The 19,438-nt window shown below is 42.6% G+C and overlaps 2 protein-coding genes across 2 annotated transcripts in view; both read right to left on the bottom strand.

Moving 5' to 3' along the window:
* PTTG1IP (pituitary tumor-transforming 1 interacting protein) overlaps positions 1–13,413 on the bottom strand; it is a 30,640-nt gene extending 17,227 nt beyond the window's left edge. The window contains exons 1-3 of the mRNA XM_006898413.1: positions 13,212–13,413; positions 4,628–4,680; positions 2,779–2,887 (exon numbers count right to left, since the gene is read on the bottom strand). Coding sequence (XP_006898475.1) covers positions 2,779–2,887; positions 4,628–4,680; positions 13,212–13,413 — 364 coding nt within the window. The remainder of the gene's footprint in view (positions 1–2,778; positions 2,888–4,627; positions 4,681–13,211) is intronic.
* A 249-nt stretch (positions 13,414–13,662) lies between these two features.
* The window catches only part of ITGB2 (integrin, beta 2 (complement component 3 receptor 3 and 4 subunit)), a 59,669-nt gene continuing 53,893 nt past the window's right edge, over positions 13,663–19,438 (bottom strand). The window contains exon 15 of the mRNA XM_006898412.1: positions 13,663–13,772. Within this exon, the coding sequence (XP_006898474.1) occupies positions 13,663–13,772 (110 nt within the window). The remainder of the gene's footprint in view (positions 13,773–19,438) is intronic.

The raw sequence follows: 19,438 nt of genomic DNA, 5'->3' as shown, positions 1-19,438 counted from the left end.
AAATCTGGAGAACAACCACTTGGCCAACTGACTGGAAGAGATCTATATTTGTTCCCATTCCAAAGAAAGGTGACCCGACTGAGTGTGGAAACTACAGAACAGTGTCATTGATTTCACATGCAAGCAAGATTCTACTGAAGATCATCCAAAAACGATTAGAAATACTATATAACATAGGAAAAACTATAACTCAGCTACATAAGGACAAACACTGTGTAAGACCACTACTACAAAAATAGGATAACTGAACAAAATATGTTAAAAAGAAAGAATAAATAAATATAGGATAACGGAGCAAAATATGTTCAAAATAAATTTTCTAAAGGGGAAGGAGAGAACAGGGCAAAAAGGGAAGAAAAAAAAAAGCCCCACCACCTAATAACAATCACCACCTGTAGAATCAACCATACTCAAGGGGTCCACCTTTAAGGAAAATATAAATGTGCAACAATGAATATTTTAAAAAAATACTAAAAAAAGTTTATCATTAAAGAAAAATATAAGAGACATGTATGCTTCAGTTTCCTTCTAAACAGGGATCCCTTATTATGTTTGACCACTAACTAAAGGTGGCAGCGCTTGGGGTGAGAGTGGAGGATGCACCTTTTTTTGTTTTTTTTTTAACTTTTAAAAAAAATTTTATTTTTTTATTATTATTTTGTGTGTGTACTGTTGAATCAGATCTGACTGGTACAGGAGGAGATTGCCCTTCCTTCTCCAGCAGAGCATCTGGTAGATTCGAACTGAGCATCTTTGGTATTGCAGTGCAGCAGAGGCATCTTGAAAGAAACGCCTGTAGATTATCTGGTCAACGGATCTACTCCAACATGGTTCATGAGTCACACTCAATGAATGTAACTGGCTAACCTGGAATTTTTACTGGAATCAACAAAAATGTTCTACACCTCCTAGGGTAGGAAATAAAACTTTTTTCATTTATAAAATATCAAAGACCAGAGAAACAAAGAGTAAGCAAACACTGCCCAGAGAGGTATTCTTCCTGGTCCCTTACTTCTTTCCCCTTACTTCACTTTCCTTCCCACTTCTCTAGACTTCTAGTCAGGTTTAAAGGTGGTGTCCTCTCACTAAAACCTAATCTCTAGGATTCTCCACCATCTGTGTGAACTGTAGGCTCATCAGCTACAGACAAGCTATCCAACTGCACTTGCCTCTCAATTCTTGTCAAGTCTCCTATATAACTCCAACACAAAATGAAAAGGGCATTGAGTGTGGGCTCTGAAGAAACCAGATTGAATTACTGTGTTAGGAGCAGTCGACAAGAGCTCTCCTCCAGGGCAGCTCCTGAGATGCCCTTTGCAATTCACATCATTGGTATTAGGTGCCACTAATTAGTTTCCAACTCATAGCAATCCTATATACAACAGAAAAAAACACTGCCTGGTTCTATGCTAGCCTCACAATAACTGCTGTGTTGGAGTCCACTGTCACAGACACTGGGCCAGTCTGTCTCACTGAAGATCTTCCTCTTTTTCACTGTCGCTGTTAGGTGCTACCAAGTCAACTACAACTTACAGTAGCCTAATGAACAACAGACTGGAACCTTGTCCGATCCTGCACCATCTTTTTTCATGGACCTTCTACATTACCAAGCATGTTGTCCTGGTCCTTCTGGATAATGCTCTACATAGCATCCTGGCTGTGGTAAGAAGTTGTGCTGCAATCTTAAATGCACATGGTTTGAATTCACCAGCTACTCTGTGGGAGGATGGGCAGTCTCTTCCAGTGAAATTTACTGTTTCTGAAAACCCACTCAAAGGTCAGTTATGGGTTGGTTTTAAGTATATGAAAGAGGTGCCATGGCAAAACCAAAATTTTCTCTGAATTTCAAATGGTCACTGATGGACTACCTTAATGTCAATAAGCTGATACACATGCACTTCACATGTACCATTCTTGTAGGATTAACTATCAATGAATACATTCTCACCCATTTTCAGCTAAAAGTTTGTGTGGTACAGAGGGCACTGCATGAAGAATGAAGTTAGAATGTGTTTTATATAGAGATTATACAAATGACTTAAAAAGCTGAGGTCATAATTATTTACTGAAGTTCAGTTAAAATTCTTTCCTATTGTAGGACAGAATTTGAAATCCACACAATGAAAAACACTAGCTCTATACAAATTTCTAAAGAACACTTGAAAGTGACAATCAAAGACCTAGGGGGTGAATACATGCTCAAAAGGGCAAGGATGGTGTTTTAGGGCACCACTGTGCTGGCCAAGCTCACGGGGAAGGTGGTCAGTGAGCCTGACTCTGAGCTGGACACAGTCCCACAGGAGAGGGGGTCTTGCATAGACACAATGGTGCATTTGGCCAGGTGATAGAGTATCTGGAGAATTAGTGCTTGGTTAGGATGTTAAAGTTCTGAAAACAGAGGGCACCAGAAGGGCCCTCCCAGCACTGCACTTGCAGTCACCGGGATGTTTCCTAGTGCACAAGGAAGGGAATGAGCCAGCACAAGCACAACCTCAGGAGCCACGAGCACCAAGTGCAGGGAACGTGGTGAGATAGCCGAGGACACACGGGATTTAGACATCAGTGCCGAGGCTGATGGTCTGGAAAGTGATCCTCCAGATCCTGAGCTGTTCTCCTAAACTCTGTGTACTAGCACTGGCTCCCTAACTTTTTGGTGGGAATGCCACAAAACAACTGTGTTTTTTGGCAATGTATGGCCAGAATTGGCTAGCTGGGCACACTCCAGAATTTTCAACAAAGTATCAATTTTACAACAAGTAAATTAAAACAGTAACTTACCCCAGCAAACACCCCAACGTGCAGAACTCAGCTTACAAAGAGAACTAGGTGGCAAGATTTTTCTGACTGGGTAGTCCAGACATGCCTTATTGGTGTTGCACCAAAGACACTGGAAGAGATAAGCATTTGGATGAATATCAAGAGTGAAACATGAAAACCACTCATCACCTCATGGCCTATGAGCATGCTACTTCCCCCAGATAGCTGAGAAGGCCTTGGCTTTCCAACCAGTTTGCCATTGGTCCTGGTTGCTCCACTCAGTTCTCAGCACAGCAGCCAGTGGCTCTGATCTGTTCAAGAACATTCCACTTAGAGGAAAAGCTAATGCCCTGGAGAACCTGAGACTCTTGCTTTTCATGCTGAACCAACTCCCTGCCCATGGCCTCTGCAGGGCCTGTTCACCCTGCCTGAACAGTCTTCCTCTGCACGTCTGGAGACTCCCTTATTTCTTCCAACAAATATCTCCCCCCAAGGAAGCTTATCCTTAGCAAATTCAAACTGCAGCCCAGGGCCACCTCCTTCCCTGGTGAGCAGTCAAACCATACTCCTTACCTCCCATGCATTAATGTATAATGACTAGGATGTGTTCACACAAAAGCAAGCACCTAGCATCAAATCTGGCCCATGATGGGTGCCTACTCTACATGCACTGAATCACAACAATCTGTGGGCTATTGTTAAAAATTGGGTACTTTTTGGAGCTCTGGTGACCTAGTGGCAAGAAGCTGCACTGCAGTCCTGAAGGTGTGCAGTTCAAATACACCAGATGCTCCGTTGGAGAAGGTGGGTCAAACTCTTCCTGTGCTGGCTGGATCCAATTTGATGGTAAACCAAATTAAAAATAAATAAAAAAAAATGGGCTCGTTTTGCATCTTACCTTTGATTTCCACAAACTGAAGGGTGGGCATCCTTTCAATTTAAAGGTGATGCAAGTGAGGCTAAAAAGCATCTGTCTTATTAAACTTCTGACTTCCTAAACTGTCAGGGTAAGGTCTGAATGGCAAATAAAGCTCACACACACAGAAAAAAAAATTCTTAACACAGCCACAAAAGTGCTTAGTGCTCACAGCATACTGGCAACTACAACCTGGCTTACATGATCTGAAGGTAGTGAGGAGACTGACACTCATCTGTCCCTACAGATGAAGGGACACATGAACTGTGCTTGAGATAGCCCCTACCATGCTGGCTAAGAGAAAACTTTGCTTTGTTATTTTAAATCTTGGAATTAGCAGATTAGCTGAGCTTAGATAGATAATCATGACATTTTTGTCCCAGGTTAGAATGGAAATGTATTTATGTAGTACTATTTATGTAGTACTGACTTTAAGTGTCTTGTGTTTACAATAGTTTAAGATGTACTTAATGAAAAGTGAAAAAACTCTCCTGATTGTGCCACTTGAGAACTTCTACCATAAAATCAAACCCACTGTCAATTCTGACTTACAGAGGCCCTATAGAAGAACTGCCCCAAAGGGTTTCCAGGCTGACAATTTTTATGAGAGTAGACTGCCTCATTTTTTCTCACAAAGAACCTGGCTGAGTTCAAACTACTAATCTTTCAATTAGCAGTTCAATTCTTAACATACTGCTCCAGCAGGACTCTCTTCCAGCCTAAGAGCTAAAAAAAAAGTGTGGACAGCAATCAGAGGGTGCTCAACAGTTTGTACAAAGCAGATTAGTATGCCCGAGAAAGGAAAAAACAAAGCCAACAACAAAATCCACTTAATGACCTTCATAAAAAATACCTCCATGAATCCCAGTTAGCAGAACCCTTAAAACATATGTGACTCTGGCTTTAGAAAAAGTGTATGTATGTGAGGATTAAGTGACATATTGTGTTACTTACCGAGACATTTTTCAGGCACTCTTCACAAGTTTTGTTTGAATTCTGAGAGCAAACTGTGGAGGGAAATGAATAAATCAATCACTGAGAGTCCTCTGAATAGATTGCAAGGCATGTTGGGTAAGGGTGATCCACAAATCAACCTGGCATTCAACTCTGATCCAGACTATAATATCACTCTCCCTGAGATGCTTCAGGGTATGCACACGAGCAAGCACATACACACCCTAGCCATTATATGGCCTTCTATTATTGATGTCTGAACTGACTCATAGTTCACCCTCCAGTTGGTTTTCAGAGGCACTAAAACAAATGGGAGAAGACTGCCCATCTTTCTCCTGCAGAGCATCTGGTAGATTTGAACTGCGTGAGCCCACTAGGATTTGCAGCTGTGACTAAGAGCAAAGCCTCAGTCCCACACCAGCCTCAGCACAGAGTAGTAAGTGCCTTGGAAATAGCCACTGATCATGTAGGTAGCACTGCCATTCTAATCATGATTTCCAGCACACTGCTGCTATAGGAAAGGGTCAAACTCAAGTCAGCTCATAGACCTGAAATTCAAACTAATCAGAAGAGGAGGGCTAACTGAAGGAAAGATCTCTAGTATGTTAACATAAACCTGCTGACAGCTAACTCTCCTTAACACGCTGCTGCACATTTTCAAACTGACGACCATGTTTAGAAACACATTAATTAACAAATAAATGCATTACCACACTTTGTACGAATGATGTTCCTTTTTTATTAATTAAAATGTGCAGGACAGCTATAATTGTCATTTGTGGCAACGTGTTAAGCATCCCTCCCCAACACACACATATATACACGCTCTCTCTCTGTGCCAATCAGCCATGATTAAACTGCTCTTCTCAGTCTCTGAAGGTTGTTTTGGGGTGTTGTTTTTATGTACAACAGCTCTGAACCTGCTCTAACCCGAGTCAATCTCACTGACTCCAACACACCTAATTCCCATTGCCCTAGTTATTGTGTCAATCCATCCCGTCCGAGGTCTTCCCCTCCTGTGCTGTCCCCCCACCCTTTCGAACATGCGGACCCTTCTCCAAGGACTAGTCCCTTCTGGCCATGTGCCCAAAATATGTGAGAGAGAGCTTTAAAATACCTGCCTCCAAGAAGAAATTTGGTTTTGCCCTCTCCAAGACACATCTATTTGTTCTCCTGGTAGTCCATGGTACGTTCAGTACTCTTCTCCAGCACCACAACTCGAAGGTATCAATTCTTTTGTCATCCTTAGTCATTGTCAAGCTCTCTGATGCATAGCAAGTCATTGTAAAGACCATGGACTGGATTAAGTGCACTTTAGTCTCTTACAATGACATCACTGCTCTTTAGCTCTTTGGAGAGGTTACTGACAGCAGATTTCTTCAATGCAATCTGTCTTTTGATTTCCTGACTGCTGGTGTTAAGAGTGTTGACTGTGGAACCAAGCAAGCTGAAATTGTTAACAACCTTAATTTCTTTTCTTTTTTTTTTAATTTCAATTTATTTATGGTTGCATTTTCCTCCCTGCTCCCCTCCCCCAGTTGGCTTTTTTCTTTGGGGAAAAAAGTTCTTTCATTGTCATCTCAATTCTTTTCTATCCATCATGGTGCTGCCAATTGGCCTAGTGGTGAAAATCTTTTGTCTTCCTGATGTTAAGCTTCTACCCATATTGAAGATTATAGTCCTTGACCTTCTGCAGCACTTACTCCTCAGTGTCAGTAAGCAAGGTTGTGACATCTACATAATGCAGGTTGTTGATGAGTCTTCCTCTATTCCTGATGCCACATTCCTCTTCATAAAGCCCAGCCTCCCAAACGATCGGTTCCACAGATTGAAAAGGTATGGAGACAGAACATATCCCTGACACACTCTCTTGCTAATTTTGAACCATGAAGTGTTTCCTTGCTCTGTTCTGATAACTGCCTCCCAATCCAAATGTAGGTGTGTTTTTAAAAAAATAATTTTAATGAGCATTTACAGAGATTTTGGATTTCCATTCATTCACTGCTGCACTCCCCCCCCCGGCCCCGCCCCCATTCGGTCCTCTCTTTCAAAAGTAAAAGAAACACTCCTTCCCTGGTACGCAATCCCCCCGCATCCCTCCCATCGGCCCAAGTACATTCCACTATGCAACCTTAATTGTGGACTCTTGTGATAACCATAAGACAGACCCTATCATACATCGCTTTTAAATTATTCACTCCCTCATCTGTTTCAATGCAGTATACACAATTTATCCAGTTTTTCTCAGTCTTACCCCAACCCTGATATCAGTCCCATTTTACAACAGTGGCACCATGCAACATTTGTCCTTTTGCATCTGAGATATTTCACACAGAATAATGTCCTCCAGGCTCACCCATTTTGAATAATATTGCATGAGTTCCTTGTTTTTCAATGCAGCGTAGTATTCCATTGTGAGAATATACCACAGCTTCTCTATCCATTTGTTTGTTGATGGGCGCCTGCATTGTTTCCAACTTCTTGCTATTGTGAACAGAGCCGCAATAAACATGGGTGTTCACATATCTGCATGGATGTCAGTTATGGTCTCTTTGGGATATATTCCCAATAGTGGAATTGCTGGGTCAAACGGTATCTCTATTTGCAACTTTTTGAGAAAGCGCCATACTGCTTTCTACAGTGGTTACACCATTTTACACTCCCACCAACAGTGAATAAGGGTTCCAGTTTCTCCACAACCTCGCCAGCATTTGTTGCTTGCTGTTTTGTTAAATTTTGCTACTCTGACTGGGGTGAGATGATATCTCACAGTTGTTTGACAAATGTAGGTTTTGCATGTGCACAATGAAATGTTTTGGGATTCCCATTTTCCTCAAGGTTAGCCACAATTTGTTGTGATCTACACAGTCAAATGCCTTTGTACAGGCAATGAAACACAGTCAGTCATTCTTCTGATACTCTTTTGCTTTCAGCCAAGATACATCTGACATTAGAAATAATGTCTCCCACTAGATGCTCTGCTGGAGAAGGATGGACAGTCTCCTCCTGTATCAGTCAGATCCGATTTGATGGTATACACAGAAAAAAAAATAATAATAAAAATCTAAATGTCTCTAGTTCCATGGCTTCTTCTAAACCCAGCTTGTAATTCTGTTAATGTACTGTTCTGGTCATTTCCAGATAATCTTCAGCAGAATTTTGCTTGCATGTGATATCAGTGATATTGTTTGATAAATTCCACACTGCTGGATCACCCAGCCAAAGGAGTGGTTTTTATAAACTAGCAACATGAAAACAGGAGGGTGGGTGGGGTGGGTTAGTCTTGCTCAAAGGAGACTAAACCAATATCAAGCTAAAAGCATGTGTGATCCTAGATGCAGTCAAAGTAAATAAAGGACAATACAGGGATAGTTAACCACATTTGGACATGGACTACATAGTACATCAAGTATCGATCAATGTTAAGTATCTATATTTTGATCATCATATACTGTAAGAGCGTATCCTCATACTTAGAACACATACAGTGAAGAATTTAGAGCTGATGCAACCTATTATCACTCACACCCAAATGCTTTTATAAAACTAATAAGTAGTAGATACAGAGAGGGAATTGCAAAGCAAGTGCAGCAAATGTGAATCCAGAAAGGGATTCAGGAGTCCACTCACTGGACTAAACCTTCAATCTTTCTGTAGCTTTGAAATGTTTCTAAATAAAGTTGAGGTAAAAACTCTGGCGAGATGTGCACAGTCATCCAACACACTCCACTCAAAATTCCATTTTAAAATTATTTACAAGAATACTTACACAATTACTTTTCACCTGTCTGAGAGGCCTCCAGTCATGGGAGGCAAAAAGGACAGGAATTTTCCGATTTAAAGCTGTGTTTGGATAACTGGTCTTGTGTGAACAAAACAGAATTGCACTCCATGATACACAACACAAACTCCACTCCCCCAGGGCCTCAAAGCTACAGGACAGTATGAGTCACGGGACAACCTGAGGTACAGTACTGCAGACAGTAACCTGGCCTTGACAATGCCAGTACAAGTGAAAGCAAGGCAGACTTGTGATGTAAAGGTCAGTCTAAGCTCCTCACTCAGATCACTGCAAAAGCTGAGATAGGCACATTGGTCTCTCATCTGAAAATACCACAGCACCTCACACAGAAAGGTAGGAAAATGTCACTCAATGACTCTGGATTTAAAACAAGGCAGCACTTGATTTCTCCAAGAGGTCATTACACCTCTTATCACAAGGTGTAGGAATTATGTGCTTAAGGCCAGAGATAAGAAGATGCCCTTGCTCCTTAAGTCAAATGCTGAGGCAATGTCAGAACTTCTGAAATACTGACAAAGTCTTCAATTGTTAAGTGCCCCTGAGCTGACTGTGACAATAGACTGGAACGTGCTTTATCCTGCATCATCCTCACCATCTCTGCCACGCTCAAGTTCACTTATAACCACTGTGTCAAACTGTCTTGCTAAAGGTCTTCCTCTCTTTGACCTTCCACGTATCCCAGCATGATTATTTCTCACCAGGACTGGTCTCTCCTGACAACATGCCCAAAGTATGTAAGATGAAGTTTCACCATCCTTGCCTACAAACAGCACCTTGGATGCATGTCCTCCAAGACATATTTGTTTGTTCTTTTAGGTGTCTATGAAATTTTCAATACTCTTTGCCAACATCACAAATTAAAGGCATTGACTCTTCTTCGACCTTAGTCACTGCCCAACTTTCAAACATAATAAACTGAAAACACCATGCCTTGGATCAGTTGCACCTTATCATTGCTGATTACCATTTTAAAGAGGTCTTTGACAGCAGATTTTCTCTAATTTCTTGACAGCTGAAATAGTAGGCATTCACTGTGGATCCAAGTAAAATTAAATCCTTGGCAACTTAAATCTCTTCTCCATTTATCATGATGTTGCCTACTGGTCCAATGGTGAAGAGTTTTGTTTTCTTCATGTTGAGATGTAATCCATATTGACAGTTGCAGTCCGATATTTATTCAGTAAGGGCTTCAAGTTACCTTCATCTTCTGTAAGCAAGGTTGTGTCATCTGCATAATGCAGGCTGTTGATGAGTCTTCTTCCAATCCTGATGCCACATTCTTCTTTAGTTGGGCTTTCTCAAATTATTTGTTCAACATACAAACGGAATCCTTGGAGAAAGGATACAACCTTGATGTATATATACCTTTCCTGATTTTAAAATATTCAGTGTTTCCTCATTCTTGACCTATGCATAGGTTTTGTAAGAGCACAATTAAGTATTATAGGATTCCCATTTTTCTCAATATTATCAATAATTTGTGATCCATACAGTCAAATGCCTTTACATTATCAATAAACAACATGTAAACAACTTTCTAGTATTCTCTGTTTTCAGTCACAACCTATCTGTCATTAGCAATGACATCTCTAGTGTTTAGCCTCTTCTGAATCCAACTGGAATTTCTGGAAGTTCTATTTTAATGTCCAAGCCATTTAAAAAATAATCTTCAGCCAGATCACTTAGATCCTATTTATCAAAAGTGAATGAACTTGAAGTCTCATTTACTTGGAAAATTATATAGACAGACAAAAAAGGTTCTTTTGTTACACTGGTTACCATGACCCACTTTGGGTTCCTGCCTAAAGTTCCAAGCATGCCAATTAATTCATTAAGTACAAAGGACACACACAAGCATGTGTAAAGAGATACATTTAAAGAAAGAAAATGATCAAGTATATTCATTATCATGTGTGTGTCACATGTCAGGCCCTGGGATGCAGTCTACCATGCCCCTTGGCAGTAGACAAGCCCGTTAGTAAAGGAGCATTGTGCTTACCAGCCTGGTGACAGACATATATCAAGAGTGACAATAATATGCACTTCAAGTAAAAAAAATGAAGGGAAATTTAATTTAGACAAAGGTCCTAGTAAAATGCTATCTCATTTGAAAATGAAGAATTAACGAGTGGTAGTATATATCAAAAGAATATCCCATATGCATAATGCAATTTGCACAATTTACTAAGAGTAAGGACACATTCTCAAGAAGTTTTCTTTGAGTGCTGACCCCCTTCCAAATCAGGACTATAGGAGAAACACCTCTGTTGACTTGCCCGAGGACCCCATGGCTCTCCTCTTAGGATCAGCACAAGGAAGTCCTTCCAGCAGCTGATGATGTCTTTCAAGGTTGGGAGAAGAGGAGTTCACAATTCTGGTCACACACAACTAGAGTGGCCTCCATCAAGATTTCTTTCAAAGCATTAATTCTGCTAACAAGATCTTCAATATATTGTGGGTTCCTAATCACTCACTCTTTTACATCTTATCCCTCAATGAGAAAATAAAAAGTGTTGGTGTGGTTTTCTTTATATTTACAAAGTATTCTTGTAAGGAAAATAAACAGTCATACTCTTGCAGGAGCCCATCACAACCTACTTGGGCAAAAGGGAGTGGCCAGTTGCCATAAACAACCTTCCTTTGAGAATACCGTGGGCAGATACATAGATTAGAGTCCTTTAGGACAATATGATACCACCTCCACTATGTGAAGACTTCCTAATTAAAGAAATAAGCACTGATCCACAGAGGAACCTAGGGAGTAGCTAGGAGGCAAATATGAGGCGACTTCTGTAATTAGAAGCAAACCTGTACAGTTTCCAGATAGATCAATGGTTAAGATGGAAGCCCTGGGGCTAGGGGTGAATTATTACAAATCAGTTTCAATTTAACTATCGCCTGTCATAGTCAACTTGCACGCACTTCATATAGTTTCTACACCCTCAGACATCCAGATACAAAAGGGGGGGGGGGGGGAAGGTAAAAAAGAAAATAAAACAAAAAAATACAGAGATCCAGATCCAATGCTAAAATTAGAGTAGCCGAGGATTTCTTGAGCCTAGCTTCAGGGTTGTTTTCCTGCCACCTATTCTCTAACAATACCTGCAAATATGCTCTGAAATCAGTGATAGAGTACTGATGATCACAGGTTCTTTGCAGATATTTATCCTTTTTGGTAAAAAGGACTCCATTCACCCTAGTCCTTGGAACTCACTGACTCACCGACTCAGTAACAAACTCCAAGAAGGCCGAGTTGCTATCGTCACCAGCCCACAGCACACATGGAAGTAGGTGAAAAGGAGCAGATAAGAACCAAGCCTACCTACAACAAATATTCAGTAAGATCAACAGAGAGAAGGTGCCTTGCCGTTTGAAAAAGACCTCAAAAAGCTTAAGCTAACCTGAGCTGAAAACCACTCTAGCTGGGTAATTCTTGCTGGACCTCAAATCAACTTTAATGGTCAGCAAAGTGAAGTTTAAGAGTGCATTTATGACTCTACAACCCAAAACTAGGTGCCCTGGTAGTACAAGAATTAACCTAACCAAAAGACTACAGTTAATCTGCTAGCCAAAGGGCTGGCAATCCAAATGCACCCAGCTGCTTTGCAGGAGAATAGCCTGACTTTCTGCTTCCATAAAGATGCAGCCAAGAAAACCTTTTGGAACAGTTCTACTCTGTCAACTAGGTTCAGTGAGACAGAATCATGACAGTGCCAAGTTTGAGCTTGTTTATCTTACCAAATATATATTTTAAAAAATGATCAGTGCTGTTTTCATAAAACTTAAACCTCACTGAGCATCTGTATCAGAATGAACTGGATGGTATTCAACAACAGCAAGAATCTCAATAGAGACTCCACCGGTGGCGGTAGAAAAACCTCCTTCCCAAGACTTCCTCTGCCTAAGGACCAAACTCCTCTTGGCCCAACTTTTTACTGTTGCCCTCTCCTCACTCTAAACTCAATTTCCCCTGACTTCTTGAACCCTTTGGGCCTCAGACTATGCTTTCTGACACAACTCTCCCAAAACACTTCATCCTGCATCCCAACTGTTTCTTTTGCATCCCAATTACGTTTGCTTGGTCAATCTTCCCAAGGACTCTCTAAAATAAGGACTGTGGTCACCACAAAGGCTCCAGTACCAGATAGGTGACTAGGTCAAGTGAACAAGTAAGAAAAAATGTCCGGTGCCAGTCTGGAATCCCTTGCTTCAAAGAGACATTACTTCAAGATAGTAGCATTTCACTAAAATCCACCTTTCCTGACTTGACTCCAGGCACACAAGAACCTCAAGAACTCACAGCTGCATCTGCAAATCCCTTTGCTCTAACCTTTGAATGGTGCACCGTGGTGGGTGGTCCATTACATAACAAGTCCCTGCAGGTGACAGTGCCTGGCAGACATGAAGGCTAAGGAGGGGTCGGCAGTTGGCCTGATCTTAAATCCTGGGTCCTCTATCCAGCTGTAGAACTTGCGAATAGGGATTTTTTAGGGTCTACTTTTAGATTTCAAATAGAAATCCGAAGACAAACTAGCTAACTCTTTCCTCACGGGTTACAGAAAGATCAAATGAAACCCAAAGGCGAAGCGCCAAGCCAGGGAGAAACAACACTGCGCGCCCCGCGGACACTTTCCACCACCGCGCTGGATGCTGGTCCAAGTTATCGAGATCGGGTTGTCTCGTCACGCGCGGGGGGAGGGCGGGACAGAAGGCAAACCAAGCCCAAGACGGACTCCCCCTGGTCACGTCACTGGTGTCGCCTTTTCGGCTGGTGCCCCCAACCACAACACGGCCCCACCGGAGAGGGACTGGGTGTGGCAGTGAACTCCCCGCAGGCCCCGCGAGTCAGCCCGAGCTTCTGGTCGCCTCCAGCTCCGTGCCCGCCTCTTGGCGCCCCGGAGCCCAGCGTCGCGGCGTCTGCCCGGGGATCGTCGCTGGGGAGCGATCTGCGACAAAGGTGCTGCTGCTCCAGGTGCGCGGCCATGGGGAAAGGCGACGACCCTACCCGGGACCCCTGCACCCACCCTGCCCGAGCCCTGCCGGTCTGGACCCACCAGTCCCGAGGGTCTGCTGCGCGTGAGTCGCCGGGAAGAGCAGCAGGAGCAGCGCGAAGACGCCGAGGGGCAGCGCCCAGCGCGCCGTCGATCCACAGGCGCCGCTGGATGTCATGGTCTCTCAGGCCCGAATGTCAGCCGTCAGCCAGTCGGTACCTGCCGTTCTTCGACTCCAGCCTCTAGCTCGGGGTCCGGAAGAGCTGCGGCGCCGGAAACTTGCTCCGCGGGGATAAGGGGTGTGGGGAGTTGTGGGTGGGCGGGCCGCGCGGCTCCATGCGCAGCCGCAGTTCTGCCCATTCCCCGCCCTCCGCCTACGGCTCACACCCAGGTCGCTGTGGCTGCCCAGTGCGCAGGCGCTATGACGTTCCGCGGACAGCTTTGTTTTATCGTTGTTGTTGTTGACTTTGACCCCGTAGTGGTGGTCAAGTCAATAAGGTGTAAACCTTTTTACGCTCCTGACGCTCTTTTGTTGGCCACATACCACACCATGAACATCTCTATCCAGAACACACTATTCTGGCCACCCCTTTATTGTTATATCTCCTCTGGGTACCCCATACCCCTTTCTTATATACGCCCTCCCAAGGACCAGGCACTCAGTTTAGTGAGAGCAAGTGACCTCAGTGCTGTATGGAATCAGGGATAGGCTATTACGGTAACTGATTAATACACCATGCGAGTTTGAGACATACAAGGCAAAGAAAAATGTTACCTGCAATGCCATCAATTAGATATAAAATTAAAACAGGACTGCGCGTTATATGCGATTTGTTAATCACTTTTTTGTTAACAAAATTTGCTTACAACCTCTCTGAGACTCCATGTTTCAGGTCTTGGCCTGTGCCACCTGCCTAATGTTCTCACCAGGACTCTCTGAAGCTGGTTGTCAAGGGATAGAATTGCTGCTGCATCTCTGTCTCTCTGCCTTCCTTCCTTCCTTTCTTTCTCTTTTCCATCCCTTCCCCATAGGAGAAGGCTAAAAATAAAGTTTCTTAGAGGAAATAGGAAGGGAAGCCAAAAACAGATACACCAGTGTGATAAACCAGTGTGATAGTGAAGGACCCCCCAACCGCTGGTCCTGTTCTGTCCCGAGTGGACAGCGAAGACCCAAGACTCCAAGACACCAGCTTGATGCAACAGCAAGAGATAAGAGGTTTATTGCAGAGCTCCGGGCTGACTCTTATCTCTGGCAAGAGATAGAGGAGCCGACCGAGAGCAGACAAAGTTGGGTTTTTTTATACACTTTAGGGGGATACAACTGAGTATCAGCTTCTCATTGGGTGATGAAAGCACAGTTTGAATTCATTGGTTCAGTGTTCGCTCAGGGTTTACACAGCATTTTTGCACGTAGCACTTGCGGCAGTCACGTAGCACATGTAGCAGTTAGATAGATCTTTAACTATATGGTGGTGTCACAAATTCTTAAGTATACAATGAGTTCAAACTCTAGGGCAGTGGAAAAGCACAAGATACATTGGTTATCAGTCGGGAAACAAAGGCACATGGGTTATCAGTTGAGAAACAATCTTTGCTTGTTTGCTCTGCCCTTCTGCTAGCTATTCTTGAAATACTGTTTCCCTGGATACCTGGGTGTGGGGCTTTAAAAATTCCTGAGTTTAACTTAGCTGAGAACTATAGACACTTGAGTTTAATTCAGCTGAGAACTATAGGGACTATTTTAATTTCAATCTTTTCAATAGTACTTTTAGTAGGAGCCAGCTAAAAGGTGTTACATCAGGAAGACATCCCCTTCTCAGGAATGCAAGGGATCCAAACCCTGACAAGTCCCACTCCTCCATAGGTAGGGCTAGGTTATGACCAGTCTCTGGAGATTGGGAGTCAAAAAAAGCAGTGCCCACATGGAAGTAGCTCTCTCTCTTTCTATTGGCAGCAAGCCAGTAGGTCCACCCTTGACTTTTCAGGGACATGTCCTTCTCTTGTTCTCTTTAACACTTTTGCCCAGGTTCTATTTTTCACCAACCACGCCTCCTCTTCATTACCTTAATTAACCTTTATCACTTGTTTTGCTAAATTACCAAGGTGTGTAGTTCTGTTCACTTATTTATAGTCACCTCAACTCTTCTTTGGTGTACGCCCTTCCCAATTTTGAACCATGCAGTGCTTCCCTGCTCTGTTCTGACAACTGCCTCTTGGTCCAAGTATAGGTTTCATATTAGCATGATCAAGTGTTCTGGGATTCCCATTCTTCTCAGAGTCAGCCACAGTTTGTTATGATTCACACAGTCAAACACCTTTGCATAATCAATGAGATACAAATATACATTCTTCTGGTATTCCCTGCTTTCAGCTGATACATCTAACATCAGCTACAATATCCCTAGTACCGCGACCCCTTTTAAGCCCAGCCTGGACTTCTGACAGTTCTCTGCTGATGTACTGTTCCAGTCGTTTTTGGATAATCTTCAGTAGAATCTTGCTTGCATGTGAAATCAATGATTGTTGTTGTTATGTGCCATAATTTCCACACTCTGTTGTGCCACCCTTTTTTGGAATGAGAACAAATATAGATCTCTTCTAGTCAGTAGACCAGGTGGTTGTTCTCCAGATTTCTTGGCACAACCTGGTGAGCACATCTAGGGCAGCATCTGTTAGTTGAAATATGTCAATTGGTATACCATCTATTCCTGGGGCCTTATTTTTTGCTATTTCCTTCAAAGCAGCTTAAACTTCTTCCTTCATCACCATAGGCTCTTGCTCAACCTATATGCAGAAACTTTTCAATATATATGCAAAACAGATTATCTGGGAGGCTGGGCTCTGTGGGAAGAAGTGGCATCAAGATTGGTGGAAGATCCATCAACAATCTGCGTTATGCAGATGACACAACCTGCCTTGCTGAATGTGAGGAGGACCTAAAGCACTTGCTGCAGAGGGTCAAGGACTGCAGTCTTCGATATGGATTGAGGCTCAATATCAAGAAAACAAAGATTCCCACCACAGGACCAATTGGCAGCATCAGGATGGATGGTGAAGAAATTGAGATTGTTCACAGCTTTAGTTTGTTTGGCTCCACAGTCAATACTCTTGGCACCAGCAACCAGGAAATTAAAAGACATTGCAATGCGAAAGTCTGCTGTTAGGGACCTCTCCAAAGTGCTGAAGAGCAATGATGTCACTCTGGAGACTAAGGTGCATAGGATACAGGTCTTTGGAATCACTTGTTATGTGTCAGAGAGTTGGACAATGAGTAGGGAGGATAGAAGGAGGATTGATGCCTTTGAGCTGTGGTGCTGGAGAAGAGTATTGAGAGTACCATGGACTGCTAGGAAAACAAACAGATTCATCCTGGAGAGGGTTAAACCAGGTTGCTCCTTGGAGACAAGGATTCTGAGGCTTTGCCTGACATTCTTTAGACATGTTGCAAGGAGGGACCCCGGTCCTTGAAGAGAGACATCATGCTTGGGAGGATGGAGGGACAGCAGAGGAGGGGAAGACCCTCTATGAGGTGGATTGATTCAGTGACTGGGGTAATCAGGGTGGGTGTGTCTGTGACAATGAGTTTGGCACAGGACAGAGCAGGGTTTAGGGCTCTTGTACATAGAGTCAGTATAAGTCACAGGCGACTTGACGGCACATAACAGCAACAACAGCAACAGCAACAACAACAACTACTCTTCCCCTAGTGGGAAATATTAGCAAGTGGTGAAGAGATAAAAAGAACTCCAGTTTTAGCACGTTTCAGTGGTCACACTGCATCCAGTCTCAGAAACTGTCTTCCTCCAACCCCTGCCTTCGTGTACACCTGTGCTGTGTGTGCTGCTCATCATTCCAACCCTGGCCACTCCAGCCATTGCTAGGGTGATCCTCAGAGATGTTTCAGCATTCTCTAGAAAATTAAGAAATTCATCTTGTGTGGCCTCATGTCCTATTTATGTCAATCCATCACATCCTGGATCTTCCTCTCTTATACTGACTCTCTCTACCCTCCCAAGCATGATGTCCTTCTCCAAGGCCTGGCCCCTTCTGACAATGCTGAAAAGTAGGAGAGATGGAGCTTCAAAATCCTTGCCTCTAAGGAGAAACCTGGTTTCATGCTCTGCAAGACAGATCTGTTTATTCTCTTGGCATTCTATGACATGTTTAGTACTCTTCTTCAGCACCACAAATCAAAGGCATTGTTTATTTTTCTGTCATTCTTATTTATTGTCCAGCTCTCAGATGCATAGCAAGCAATTGAGAAGACCATGGCATGGATCAGTCACACCTCAGTCTCTAGACTGACATCACTGCTCATTAGCACTCTGGAGAGTTTCTTGACAGCAAATTTTTCCAGTGCAACTCATCTTTTGAGTTCCTGACTGTGTGATATTTTGAGTTCCGTCATTTAGGTGCCAAAAGGCCTAAGCAGGGTTAAGTCTTTCAAAGCCAGCAAAAACTCTAATTAGACTATACTTTCTTTCCTTTACAAGAAGGCATGAGATTACAGAAAGCAACTTGTCTAGGCTGATTACAGTGTTTTCTGGTTGATGGGGGAAATGCTAAAAACAGTGTCCACTTGCTTTCTATTTAACAGTCTGATTCCACAAAGTACAATGGAGATTTGGCAACTGTTCAGTAGATTTGAAGCTTTGACAGGGAAAATTACTCAGAACAATTATTTGTGTCTGTCCAGAGACTTTCCCTGACTCAGGAGTAGCAGGGCAAGGATAGATTAATGATGCTTTCCATATTTGATTTTTCCCAAGCCTTCAAAGACTTGTTTCTTGCTATTCCATATCTCCTCCTCAACTGAAGGTGGTAGAGAAAAACAGGTTGAGTTGGGGGGTGTGTATAACCTGGGAAGGAGGCTGCAGTTTTTATGCTGAGCCCTAGGAGGCAAATATAGATCATTCTCTCTAGTCCAGAATGTTGGAGAAATTAGCAGTACAATCTATAGAATCTTCAATAAATGGGGGATTCCCAAATTGTTTAATATGCAACCTACTGTCAACCTTCCAAGAGCAATATGCAAATCATTACACTGACCAGGAGGACACTGTTTGCCTCTATGTATCTGTGCTTCGTTTGGTGTGCCAGGACCTAAGACTGTCCAATTAGTAACTTATTCTTCAGACTTGCTGAATTTTAAAGACTCTTAGTATGGGAAGTGAGAAGTTGAAAAGATCATGACTTGAATCAGGCACATGAGTCTTTAAACTGACTTTTGTTGCTTCTCATCACGTTAGGTCTATTAGAGTAGATTTTCTTTTGATTTCTTCACCCAGATTTTTTATTGTGGATACAATACAAGTCGGAAAAAAATTTTTAACAACTTCAGTCATATATTCATCTATCATGCCATCTAAATGACCCAGTGGTGAGGATTTTTATTTTCTTAAAGTTGAGATTAAGTCCGTGATCTTCTACAGTCCTTTTAGTCCTTGGTCTTCTGCAGCAAGTGTTTCAAGTCCTCCTTACTTTCAGAAAGCAAGATTGTGTCATCTGTGTAACTTAGGTTATTGAAAAGTCTTCCTCCAGTTCTTATGTTTCTTTCTTCTTCATAAAGGCCAGATTCTTGAATCCTCTGCTCTGTATATAGACTGAATAGATATGGAGAAAAAATACAGTTCTGATGCACACATTTCTTCCTTTTAAACCATGAAGTGTTTACACATCAGCCTCTCGGTCTAGATATGTTTCATGTGGGTGTAATTAAGTGTTCTGAAATTCCAGTTAATATCAGTGTTAGCCATTATATGTTAATCCAAACAGTCAAATGCTTTTGCATAGTCAATAAAACACAAATAGACATTCTTTTTTTAATTTTTATTTTGTGTGTGTACCGTCAAATCGGATCTGACTGGTACAGGAGGAGATTGTCCCTCCTTCTCCAGCAGAGCATCTGGTGGATTTGAACCCTGTTCCTGTGGGACTGCAGTGCTGCTTCTTGACACTAGGCCACCAGAGCTCCCGCAGAACTGACTTTTAGGTGGTGACCCTTTCCAATAGATTTTC

This window comes from Elephantulus edwardii, unplaced genomic scaffold (genome assembly GCF_000299155.1).
Source record: "Elephantulus edwardii isolate Elephantulus edwardi_28Jun2011 unplaced genomic scaffold, EleEdw1.0 scaffold00228, whole genome shotgun sequence".
Lineage (NCBI taxonomy): Eukaryota > Metazoa > Chordata > Mammalia > Macroscelidea > Macroscelididae > Elephantulus > Elephantulus edwardii.
Note: the sequence above shows the minus strand (reverse complement) of the source record. Positions and strands in the feature narration are given on the sequence as shown.